At 40.6% G+C, this 12,529-nt stretch overlaps 2 protein-coding genes across 2 annotated transcripts in view; one reads left to right on the top strand and one right to left on the bottom strand.

Annotated features, from left to right (window-relative positions):
• Window positions 1–2,545, top strand: part of LOC121926912 (cytochrome P450 2J6-like) — a 41,209-nt gene extending 38,664 nt beyond the window's left edge. Inside the window, exon 9 of the mRNA XM_042460295.1 lies at window positions 2,080–2,545. Within this exon, the coding sequence (XP_042316229.1) occupies window positions 2,080–2,258 (179 nt within the window). The 3' untranslated portion in view covers window positions 2,259–2,545. The remainder of the gene's footprint in view (window positions 1–2,079) is intronic.
• Window positions 2,546–6,365: 3,820 nt separating this feature from the next.
• On the bottom strand, window positions 6,366–11,745 carry LOC121924868. Its single transcript, XM_042456369.1, has 2 exons — window positions 10,729–11,745; window positions 6,366–6,775 (listed from the first exon to the last, which is right to left on the bottom strand). The coding sequence occupies exon 1, from the start codon at window positions 11,726–11,728 to the stop codon at window positions 10,733–10,735; it is 996 nt and encodes a 331-aa protein (XP_042312303.1). The 5' UTR covers window positions 11,729–11,745; the 3' UTR covers window positions 6,366–6,775; window positions 10,729–10,732.
• Between the last annotated feature and the right edge of the window lie 784 nt (window positions 11,746–12,529).

The following is a 12,529-nucleotide window of genomic DNA, read 5'->3' on the forward strand; positions in this document are numbered from 1 at the left end:
TCAGGTGGAATCTCTTTTCCTGCAGCTTGCATCCATTGTTCCGGATCCTGTTCTCTGGAGCAGCAGAAAACAAGCTTGCTCCCTCTTCAATATGACATCCCTTCAAATATTTAAACAGGGCTATCATCATATCACCTCTTAACCTTCTCTTCTCCAGGCTAAACATCCCCAGCAATTCCCTAAGTCCTTCCTCATAGTGCTTCATGGTTTCCAGACCCTTCATCATTTCAGTCACCCTCCTTTAGACACATGGCTCCAGTTTCTCAATGTCCTTTTTGAATTGTTTTTCCCAGAACTGGACACAATATTCCAGGTGGGGCCTGACCAGAGCAGAATACAGTGGCACTATTACTTCCCTTGATCTGGACACTATACTTCTGTTGATGCTGCCTAGAATTGCATTAGCTTTTTTAGCTGCTCCATCGCACTCTTGACTCATGTTCAACTTGTGGTCTACTTGGACACCTAGATCCCTAGAGTAGGAGATTACCACCCTCCGCAGCAGTGTCTTCCACAGTCGAATACCTCTGACCATGAGGAAGTTCTTCCTGAGATTTAGATGGAATCTCATTTGAGATTGAATCCATTGTCCAGGTCCCAGTCTCTAAAGCAGCAGAAACAAGCTTGCTCCATCCTCAGTATGACACCCCTTAGACTCCAAAGTAAGGTAGAGCCTGGGGGAAAAAGTAGGGCTCAGTAGAGTGGAGCATCCGCATGCTCCCAAGCCCTACCGTGCGCCATGTGTGCCATTTTGGTGCGCCTCTGTTTACATGAGGCATGCCATGATGATGTCGCTTGTGCTTGGTGCACAAATGGTGCCGCACATGGGGAGCGTCATGAGGGTGCAACATGACCCTTATGGTGCTCCTGTAGCATCAGCAAAAGAGGCTCCTTTTCAGGGCTTCTTTTCCCGGTGACTTGGGGGTGTGGCATCCGGTTGCTGCGTCCCCAACCCTGCACATCCAGGGCCGCTCCTTTTGGGCTGTCTGTACAGCCCCATAGTCTTCAGTGGGTCTTTCTCCCAAGTAGGGGCAGCTAAGGTTGCAACCTGAGTGATCAATGAATGGATGTGACTTGCTCCTGGCTTCATGTTTTCATTGCATCATGCAGGCATAGGCACTGTTTGTCCTTCCTTTTCCATGGGCATGTGGTGGGACTGGTGCACCAGGGTGCTTCAGCGGTGATAGAGTACACTGTGTGCAAATGGGAGCTTCCCTTCTATGCTTGAAGCTATGTGGTGAGGGCAGTTTCTGTTGGGACGGTGGCTGAAGCCAGAAGCATTAAACTTCCCCTCAGAACAGGCTGTGCTTCCCTACCCTTGTGCCTGCAATTAAAGACAGAAAACAACAGCCAACCATGTTCCACATGACATATGTCACATCATGTGCCATTTGGCCCTTAAGGCCAATGTGGTTGCATCAATGGGAGTATAATGTCTAGATCAAGTCATAGTGCCACTCTATTCTGCTTTGGTCAGGCTTCACCCGGAATAACATTATGTCCAGTTCTGGGCACCACAATTCAAAAAGGATGTTGATAAATTGGTGTGTATCCAGAGGAGAGACAGCAAAATGGTGAAGGGTCTGGAAACCATAAAGCCCTATGAGGAACTACTTAGGGAACTGGGATGTTTAGCCTGGAAAAGAGATGGTTAAGAGGTGATATGACAGCCCTATTTTAAAAAGTGTTTGAAGGGGTGTCACATTGAGGATGGAGCAAGCTTGTTTTCTGCTGCTCCAGAGAATAGAACATGCAACAATGGATGCAAGCTCCAGGAACAGAGATTCCACCTCAACATTAGCAGGAACGTCCTGACAGTAAGAGATGGTTATGAGGTGGTATGATAGCCCTGTTTAAACATTTGAAGGGATGTCATATTGAGGATGGAGCAAGCTTGTTTTCGGCTGCTTCAGAGAATATGACCCAATGGAGCAATGGATGAAAGCTACAGGAGATTCCAGCTCAACCTTAGGAGGGACTTCCTGACAGTAAGAGCTATTTGACAGTGGGACAGTGGACAGTGTCTTTTCAGAGATGTATGTCTGAGATGCTTACTGCCTTCTCTTTCTCCATCCGCAGGATGCCGAGCGTGTCTGGGGAGGCAGCTAGCACAGACTGAGCTCTTTATTTTCTTCACCTGCCTCATGAAAGCATTTACCTTCCGCTGGCCAGAGGGAATGAAAGGACCTGATGTGCAGCCCGTAATGGGTGCTGTGGTCCATCCCAGCCCTTTTAAGATCTGCGCTGTTCCTCGCTAGGCTGCAGTGCGTCAAAGACCAACACAAGAGGACACAAGGAGTTGCTGATTATTTGCCACTGTACATTTTTTAATCCACCTCTACTTTGCCTGCTTGTCTTTGGCCCTGTCTGCTTGAGCGAAATAAAATATCCAAGTGGACACGTCCAGCCCACGAGGACAAGTCCAAACGATGCAGGGCCCAATCCCCATTCTGGTGCATACTGTCTGGATGATGTCTGGCCAGTGTAACACGGAACCTGCCATATATCCCATGTAACACATTTTTTATAAAAACTCACCTTTTGTTTGATCCAGAGCTCTCTGTTGCAATGCTGGGCAGCTGTTTACAACACTTCCTGCTGTGGTGCCAGCCACCATTGCCAGTGCATGTGAGGCTCATTCTGAGATCAGAACAAGGTGGATACAGTGGCGTCACAAGGCGGTGCGGAGGGTGCGGACCACACCAGGGGACACTTAGGAGGAGAGTGTACACCTGATGGAACTGGTGCAGCTGTTGGATGAGTGTGAAAGGGTCTCGCATTCCTTTTTTGCTTGCCCAGAAGCCATGCCAGAGCCCAAACAGCCCTCCGGAAGCCACGGCAGTCCTCCCCGCTGCTGCCATCAGGGCACTGGATGCCACTCTGTGTCCATTCACGTGGTTAGTGCTGGCCACCTTGTTCTGACCTCAGAGCGAGTGACTTGCACCAGTGCTGGTAGGGCCAGGCAGGACAGTGGGACGTTTGTGCAAACAGCCACCCAGCACCACAGTGGAGGAACGCAAGTAATAGGGCTGCTCCCAGAGTATTTCTGCTGGGCTAGATCCAGTCTTTATTTCATCATCATCTGACATTTCCACTCAACAGTGCCTGTCTGTATGGATGCTGTGGAAAAAGGAAATGATGTTAGGGGTTGATTTGAGAGTTTTAAACAACATATATACAGTCGCCCCTCCTTTTTCGCAGGGGATCCATGTGCCTTCCAGTCATTTACAACTTATGGCTATCTTAGGGCGGACCTATTATGGGGTTTTCTTGGCAAGATTTGTTCAGAGTGGGTTTGCAGCCTTCCTCTTAGGATGAGAGAATGTGACCTGTCCAAGGTCACCTGAGTGGATTTCCATGGATGAGCGGGGATTTGAATCCTAGTCTACCAGAGTCCTAGGTCAACATTCAAACCACTGTACAAAGCTGCTTTCAAAATTCCTTGGGGAGGCACCCAGGTTCAACCGAAGACCTCTTCAAATTCAGGTTACCCAAGTAGAAGACATATGTGCTCATCCAACATCCAACTGGAACATCCAGTTGGCAACAGATATCTCAAAATGTGAACATGTAAGATTTAGAATGTATACCTGCAAAATACAGTCTGGGCCTAATCATCACTTTGGTCAGTGCTTCTGAGTCTTTCAAAACGATATGTGAAATGAGTGAAATGAGAGTTTTGTCAGGGCTCTTCCCTTCCTTTACTGTTCATCCAGTCCCAAGTTGCCCTTATTATTGGCTTTTATGACCCATAAGCAACTCTTGCCACCCATTCTGCCCACAGCTTCAATAAATATTTAGATATTCAGTGCTTGTGGATTTCAATGGCTTCCCTGTGCATTCTGACCTGATAGTAGTTGAGGGCACAGGGAAGCCATTGAAATCCACAAGCACCTGGACAACTTCATCAGGAAAGAAGAGACCCTTAAAGTTAGTAAAGCTTGGCTACCAGTCCTGAAAAAACCACTAAAATCAAGACTCAGCAAATGCAAATGAGAAACCAACCAGCAGATAATGGATCTCTACTTAAGCAGACACTAATGCTCCTTTCATCTCCTCCCACCCAGAGGCCTTACCATTCAACAACAGATTAACAATGGAAATCACTCCTCCCAAACCAGGGTCACACAGTGTGTGTGTGTGTGTGTGTACGTACACACACACACACACACACACACACACACACCACTCTCTTCCATGCCAGCCTTCTCTGAAGATGCCAAAGCCACAGATGCTGGTGAAACGTCAGGAATAAACTTTTCTAGAACTTGGCCACTTGGCTGGAAAACCCACAACAAGCTATAAATTAAAAGCTTTTCCAAATTGTTGGCACGGATGTGGTCAAAAAGGACCATGCATTCATCCGTGGTGGGAGTGCCCCTATGTACAACGTTTTTGGTTATGTGTTATACAGGAGATAAACAGGATGATGGGGAGATACTTTCAATCTAATAAGCAGAATTGTTTAACCCTGAACTTGAGAGAATTCGGACTGAATAAAACAGAAGATTGAATAATAAAAATTTGTTAGGGGCTGCACATGCTGTGGTTGCGTTGGGTTGAGGGGGTTTTTTTGGGGGGGGGGGAGGATATTGGTCACATATATTGTAGAATATCTTTTATTTGAATACTTCAGGGAAAGAAAACGAAAATATAATGTTCAAATAAATGGAATGGTCTGGTGGGTGAAATGAGGACGTTGGATTGAGAAAGTTAAAGTTTAGCGAAATTATTCATAAGATATCCCACATTCTGGGCCTGGGAAGTAATTTATTTGTCAAAGACATCGCAGGAGAGGAAGGGGCCGAAACGTATGTGATCTAATAATAGTAACATTTTGTAAAGTTTTATTATATACATTGTGTTTTGGATCATAAAACTTATTTAATTTTTTTTAAGTTTTAAAAAAGACAAAGTAAAGCATTCTGTTCCCATCTAAATCTTCATGTGGATTTCACCTTTTTGGTGGCAGAATCTTGGAGAAAGATGTTAATACAAACCCTAACTCAAAAGTATATAATAATAACCAAAATTACCTTATTAAAAAACCCTAAAAACCAAGATAGCATGGACCAACTAAGGCCTCACTCCCACTATCTTTTAAACCAGTTTGCAATTCAGTTTGAACCAGTTCAAATGAACCTGGTTCCCACTTAAATCTAATTGCTGGAGCGATTCGGAGGGGGGGCCCATGCGCCAGACCCATTTAACCTGCGTCTTTTTGATGCTGATGTTTTCCGCATCTTTTTCAGTAAACCGATTCTGCACAAGTGTGAACCAGATGTGGCTTGGAATCGATTTAAATTTGCCTTTTGGTTGGCTAGAGCAGGTCCATTTTGAATCAATTAATGCATGAATGTGAGCCATAAGTGGATTATTTTGGAGGGAAAAAATGTGATTGGGGCAAATGTAGTGGGAACCAAGCTCCGCTGTCGAATCGATCCATCGATTCGGATCACACACCGATTTATCTGTAAGTGGGAGTGAGGTCTAATATACCAAACTATTGTTTGAGTGATGTACGGTGGCAAAATGAAAAAGAAGGCAGAAGGCCTACACAATCTTTGGTTTGGTTGTGTAGAAGACAACAGGCTCGTTCCCACTGTGATTTAAAGCAAATTGCTGATCGGTTTATATGACTATCGTTCTGATTTGAAACCGGTTCCGATCCTACTTTGATTGGTTTCTGTCATGATAAAGCAAGGCAAATGCAAAAAAAGTTTTTTCCAGACACTAATTTCCTAGCGGTTCTTTGGGAAAAAATCGATTCCGGAGCGTGTTCAACAATCGGGAACGACGGATCTGAATCGCGTCATTCTGGAGGAGAGGGACCAATGGCAGAGGGGTGCTTACCATCCCTCCTCAGTTTTTGGGAGATCCACCGCCCCCAGAGCTGCCTTTGTGCTTCTGGTGTGACTTTTATGGGCACATGGTTTAAAAAATAAACAATAAAATTGACAGACGATTCGATCCATTGATTTGGCAACTATTTGCAATCAGTGAGGCAAGTAGTTGCAAAACCAATGAATCGAATCTTCTATTGATTTTTAAAAAAGTAAAACTGATAGAAGGTTTGATTCAATGGTTTTGCAACTACTTGCAATGAGTGAGATAAGTAGTTGCAAAACTAGTCAATCAAATCTTCTATCAATTTTTTAAAAAGATATAGTTCCCAAGCTGGTCTGCCCAGGCTGCCGCTTACTTCACCGATGATGCGCTGATGATTGACATGCATTTTGAAGCGGCGCAAACCAGTGGGGATGACAATCGTGCCAAAAAAGAAGCAATTCCTTTTTTTTTTTTTAAGTCATCATGACTGTATATCCATTGCGAATACACACAAAGAAAAATTAAAATAAGTTCCATATAACCACTAATAGTTAAACATATCTTGTCTAATCTTAATGAACCCTTCATAAATAAACTTCCTTCTGCCCCGGACTTGGAAAGTAACAAAGCTTGGAATAAACTAATTCAACTTTGTTACAACGTTTAGTATGTAACACAATTATCTTTATCACTCATCTTTTGTATGTTTGGTCAATTCCCTTAGTTTCAATAATGATAGTTTCATGATCTAATTCTGCACATTCCTAAGGTAACTTGCATATGACATCCAAATTTAAGGTCATACAAACTTAAAATTGTATACAACTCTTTACAGTTAAAGGTAAACTCATGGTTACAACTTTTAGCCTTTTCAATTTCCCTTTTCTTTGGACACACTCTTCGGCACCACTTTGTTTCATAGCCCATTTCTTCTTTTAATTTATGGCTACCAAGGGAGAGAGAGAGGGAGAAGATCATTAAAGCCAAGATCACTCTATTGATTCCAGAAACTATACAAAATTTGTTAACCTTGATTCCTCCCATTTAAACTTCATTGAGTTCTATCTCCAAATTCCATTCTTTTTTCAAAAAATCAGTTATCTTTCTCCAATCTTCTTTCGATCTTTTCCTGCTAAAATTTTTAACATTACAAGAAAGCATATCTAATATTCTGTAATCATTAACTTTCATCAACCAAGTATCTCTTGTAGGAGTTTTATCTGATTTCCATAGCTTAGCGATCTCAACTCTTGCCGCTGTAATCATATAAAGTATTATCCTCCAGTAAATTTTTTCATCCTCCGGTTATAGCACTGTTGTCATATTCAAAAGGTAAATTTTGGGATCTAACGGAAATTTTATTCCCAATATTTTTTGAATCAATTTATGAATTTCTTTCCAGAATCCTTGAATAATTTTGCAATGAATCAGGTTACCCTTCTCACTGTTACACCTCCAGCATTTCCCATGTTTCAACTTGTACATTTTTTTAATTCTCCATGGTGTATAATACCACCTGTTCATAATTTTAAGTAAATTCTCTTTGGGTTCCTGTGCTATGGTAAAATCATGGGTTTTTTTCCATGCACTTTGCCACTCGTTTAAGTTGATTGTTTTCCCCAAGTCTTGTGCCCATTTCGTCATGTATGCTTTGACCATTTCCTGTTCTAAAATACGGCTGCGTAACAATTTATAAAATTTTGAGACCTTCTTTTTGTCAGGTAGCCAAAATAATATATCTAATTCATTCATTTTAGCTTCAATTCCTCCCCTTTCCATGTCCTCTTTGAATTTATTTTGAACCTGATAGTAGTTAAACCAATTTAAATTAAACCCCTCAGTTTTTAATTCCTCCCTAGATTTAAAGGACCAATTCCCTTGTGGGTCTTTTCTTACACAGTCCTTATATACCATCCAGGTATGATTGTCTTCCCTTAACCATCTTCCAAAGAAAGCCTCTTGTGTTGAAGTCCATATCGGTATTTTAAAATAGAACATCTTTTTAAGTTTTGCCCAAGTCATTAATAACGATTTTCTTATTGGGTGATTGTCAAAATCCTTATTCTTCCCTAGTTGCTCATAGCATAAAAATGCATGCCATCCGTATCTTAATTGCGTATTTTCTAAGTTCAGTACCTCTTTTTCATCCAATTTTACCCAGTTTTGAATCCACATCAGACTACATGCCCAGTAATAGATCTGAAAATCGGGGAGTGCATAGCCTCCATTTTCCTTAGAATCTTTCAGTATAGAACTCTTAATCCTTGGCTTAGCTCCCCTCCAAATAAAATTATTTAATTCTTTTTCCCACACCTTAAATTGATTTTTTCTTATAATAATCGGGAGGTTTAGAAATAAAAACATTAGTTTCGGCAGAATAACCATTTTGATCACCGCAATTCTTCCCAAAAGAGAAAGGTTTAACCTGTTCCATCTATGTAGATTTTCTTTAATCTCTTTCCATTTGGTGCCATAATTATTTTCAAACAGTCTTAGATTGTCTTTTGTTATAGTCACGCCTAAATATTTCATATGTTTGACTATCTTGAACCCTGATTTCTCACTCAGTTTTTTTTTTCCTCTTCTAAAGAGAGGTTTTTAGTGATCATAACCGTTTTATCCTTATTTATCCTTAAGCCTGCTAATCGACCGAATATCATTAATTCTCCCATTAGGGGTTCAATGCTATGAAGTGGATCCTCCAGGATTATTGCCACATCGTCTGCAAATGCTTTAGATTTTATTAATTGACCTTTATTCTTAATTCCTTTTACGTGTTTATTTTCATTGATTTTCCCTATTAATATGTCAATTGCTAAAATAAAAAGTAATGTAGATAGCGGGCATCCTTGTCTCACTCCTTTCCTCACCTCAAATTCCTGGGATCTTTCATTGTTTACTATCACGACTGCTTTTTGTTTTTTATAAATTTGGCTCAAAGCTTTAATGAACTTATCCCCCATGTCTCTTTTCTTTAGTACTTGAAATAAAAAATCCCACCTTAAGTTGTCAAATGCTTTTTCCATGTCTACTGAAATCAAAGCACATTGTTTTCCGTTATTCACATGATAATACTCTAGACTATTCAGGATCGTTCTAATGTTATTCCTTATTTGTCTTCCGGATAGAAACCCATTTTGTTCTTTTCCTATTATTTCATTCAAAATGCCTTTGAGTCTCGAAGCCCAGATCATTGTATAAATTTTATAATCAACATTCAGGAGACTGATAGGTCTATAGTTAGCCATGCATGTAGTATCCTTATCTGTTTTAGGGATGAGTGTAATCATTGCCTGCTCCCATGTCTGGGGAATGCCCTCCTCCTCAACCAAGTTGAAAAGTTTTAACAAAGGATCTACCAATTCTGATTTAAAGGTCTTATAATACATTGCAGAAAAGCCATCCCCTCCTGGAGTTTTCCCTTCCTTTAAACGTGAAATAGCATTCAAAATTTCTTGTTTCGAGATTTTAGCTTCTAAGATTGATTTATGTTCCTGGGTTATTTTCTTAAGTGTTACACCCTCTAGATATTTGTCAGTCCTATCTGTTGAATTTGTAGCTTCACGGTCTTGATTATATAATGTTTCGTAATAGTTCTGAAATCTTTTTATGATTTCCGATTGAGTGGTTACAGTTCTTCCATCTATTACTAACTTCACTATCTTTTTCTTTTCCTGACAGCCCTCAATTCTTCTAGCTAACCATCTTCCCACCTTGTTTCCATTTTCAAAGAAATTTAATCTATTCCGTTTAAGATCTCTCTCTAGTTCCTCATTAATCCGATTTTGAAATTGTCTTCGCAAAATTTCCACCTCCGTTATCAATTTTTTATTCGATGGATATTGCTTCAATATTTTTTCCTTCCTACTTAATTCTTCAATAAGCTTCTCTTCCTTGACTTTTTTAGCTTTCCTCAGTTCTTTCTGTTTTTTAATTAATAACCCTCTGATGACCGCTTTGCTAGCGTCCCAAACAGTGTTCATTTTTGCCTCCTTGGTCTCATTAATTTTAAAGTAAATTTTTATCTCTTCTTTCAGGAATTGAATCGTATCCTCATCCTTCAACATCTCCTCTTGTAATCTCCAATTTCTCCCCTTATTATTATCTAAATTCACAGTACATTCAATCAAACAATGATCAGAAAGGGTTTTTGGGTCAATTTCCATTTTCTGTGTCTTGACTAGCAGTGATTTTGATAAAAGAAACAGATCTATCCTTGACCAAGATTTATGGACCTCAGAGTAAAAAGTAAATCCAGATTTATTGTTGTATTTATACGTTCAAAGATCATCTAAGTCATGCTCTGCCATTAAGTCAAAACAGCTCTTAGGGAGTTTCCCCTGTGAGTCCTTTAGTTTTTTCTCTGACTTCCTATCTCTTTTCACCTTCAGGACCCCATTGTAATCACCTGCTATAATTAACTTTCCTTTATCATGCTCCATTAAGTCCTCATTTAGTTTTGCAAAGAAGCTCTCTTTTCTTTCCAGGGGGCCATATAGATTTACTATCGTTAACACCTCATTGCCTGTATTAACTTCCACTATCACATACCTCCCCTCTGAGTCTGTCTTAACTTCTTTCGCCTCCCATTTTTTATTAACATAAATTACACATCCCCTCTTTTTCTTCTCAGTCGCCGTCACAAAACACTTACCCAATCTTGGGTTTCTTAAATACTTTAAATCTCCCCTTCTAATCTTGGTTTCTTGTAAGCAAACCACATCATATTTCCTTTTTTCTAATAAATGAAAAATCTGTTTTCTCTTTCTTTCCTTATTAATCCCCCCTATATTCCAAGATGCAATGTTCAACATTTTTAGCCCTTACAAATACCCAACAAAAGGAAACGAAGAGGAGAGGTTTCAAACGTAAAAGAAATTAAATTCCTCTATACCAAACCTTCTTATTCTAGATCCAACTCTCCCAACAATAAATCCTTTTCAGTATTCAGTATGTTTTCTTTCGGATTTCCTTTATCCAAATCACCTCCTCCTTCCGACAAGTCTTTTCCTTTCTTAGATGGGGTAAATTCTCTTATAACATCTAAAGAGGGGTTTTGTGTTTCTTCTTCTCCTTTTTCCTCGTTTTGGAGCAGTCTCTTATAAAACTCCTTTGCCTTGTCCAATGAGTTAATTTTAAAACGTCTTTCTTTGAACATAAAGACAACCCCTTCTACATTCCCCCATCTATAACTAATGTTCCTCCTCTGCAATAACGAAGTGAGGAACCTGTATTGCTGTCTTTGCTTCAATATAGGTAAAGGTAGATCCCTATAGATCTCCACCTCCACATTATCAATAACCAAGCTTTCATTGAAGTTTTTCTGAATAACCCTCTCTCTAATCCTCGCGTTGTTGAAGCCGACTGCTATGTCACGTGGCAGCCCTTTCTCTTGGGCTACTTTAGAGAAAATTCTAAACAACTTATCAATTTGCACATTGATCAAATCCACAGGAGAGTCCAAAAAATTTGCTAAGGCCGGAATAATTCTTTCCTCCAAGTTTTCTCCTTCCGTTTCTGGGAGACCTCTAATTTTTATGGCTCTATCCCGCTGTTTTTTTTCTTGCCCCCATAAAATTCTCTCTTCTTTGCTTTGTATCTTCGCTATCTCTTCAATTTTATTTTCCAAGTCCTTCGTCTTCCTTACCGTAAGTTGGACTTCTTCCTTAATCTCTTTAAATTCAGTGTTCAAACTATCAATCTTCTTCCCTAAACCATAGATTTCTGTCTGCAAGTCCAGTCTTATTTCTTCCCTTAGGCTTTTCTGCTCTTCCCTTATCTCCGCCTTGAAGAACTTTTTAAATTCCCATAATTCCTCTAATATTATTACATTTAAATCTTGCTGCTTATTTGACCAGTCTGTGGAATCCCTTCTACTTCCCGAATGCGTCCAACTCATGTTGTCCTTCCTGCTTTTAGTTTAGAAGCAATTCCAAGGGGATAATGAAAAGATCCGCTTTCATAGTGGGAACGATGGACCTTTTGGAATCAATTCATTGACATGGAGCAGAGGCGAATCTCACACCGGTTTAAATGTAAGTGGGAATGAGCCCCTGGTCTCCCAGAGTCCTGGTCCAGGACTCAAACCACTACATCACACTGCCTCTCTGCCCTTTGGGCTCCAACAATCCTCCACATCCTACTCTTACAACTTGTGTTGATGCTGCCACAAACACAGGGGGGTGGATTGGGACCTTTGCTCTTTCCTAAATGCTGTTTTGGAAATCCCACTTCCAGTTCCTGATTGTCTGTACAAGGGAAACACCACGCAAAGGCCAGGGATGTTGCCCTCGACTGACTCCTAGTGGCTTGTTGCGTGTTATGCTAGCTCTATTTTACTGGCTAAAAGTTATGGATAAGTCTTACATTTGGTTTGTCCCACAATAAGGCAGCTTTGTCGTTTTACATTTTTCAAATGTCGTGCCTTTGACCCTTTGTAAAGGACTGGCGCAGGACGCACATTTCAGTCTGGGAATTAACTACAATTTCAGACTGCCATTGAAACTGAATTTAAAAAGAAAAGGGAGCCATGTTGATCCATAATAACTACAGACTTGCACTGTGGTGACTACTAGTGGCTTACTACAGCTACTGCTCTGAACAATGAGTCTCCTTCCTTAGAGGTCTTTAAGCAGAGGCTGGATGGCTATATGTCAGGGATGCTTTGACTGAGAGTTCCTGCATGGCAGAATGGGGTTGG

The sequence above is a fragment of the Sceloporus undulatus genome, chromosome 3 (assembly GCF_019175285.1).
Source record: "Sceloporus undulatus isolate JIND9_A2432 ecotype Alabama chromosome 3, SceUnd_v1.1, whole genome shotgun sequence".
NCBI classification, from domain to species: domain Eukaryota; kingdom Metazoa; phylum Chordata; class Lepidosauria; order Squamata; family Phrynosomatidae; genus Sceloporus; species Sceloporus undulatus.

Coding starts and splice junctions, on each gene's coding strand:
- LOC121924868 (XM_042456369.1), bottom strand. CDS start 11,728: ATGAGTTGGACGCATTCGGGAAGTAGAAGGGATTCCACAGACTGGTCA.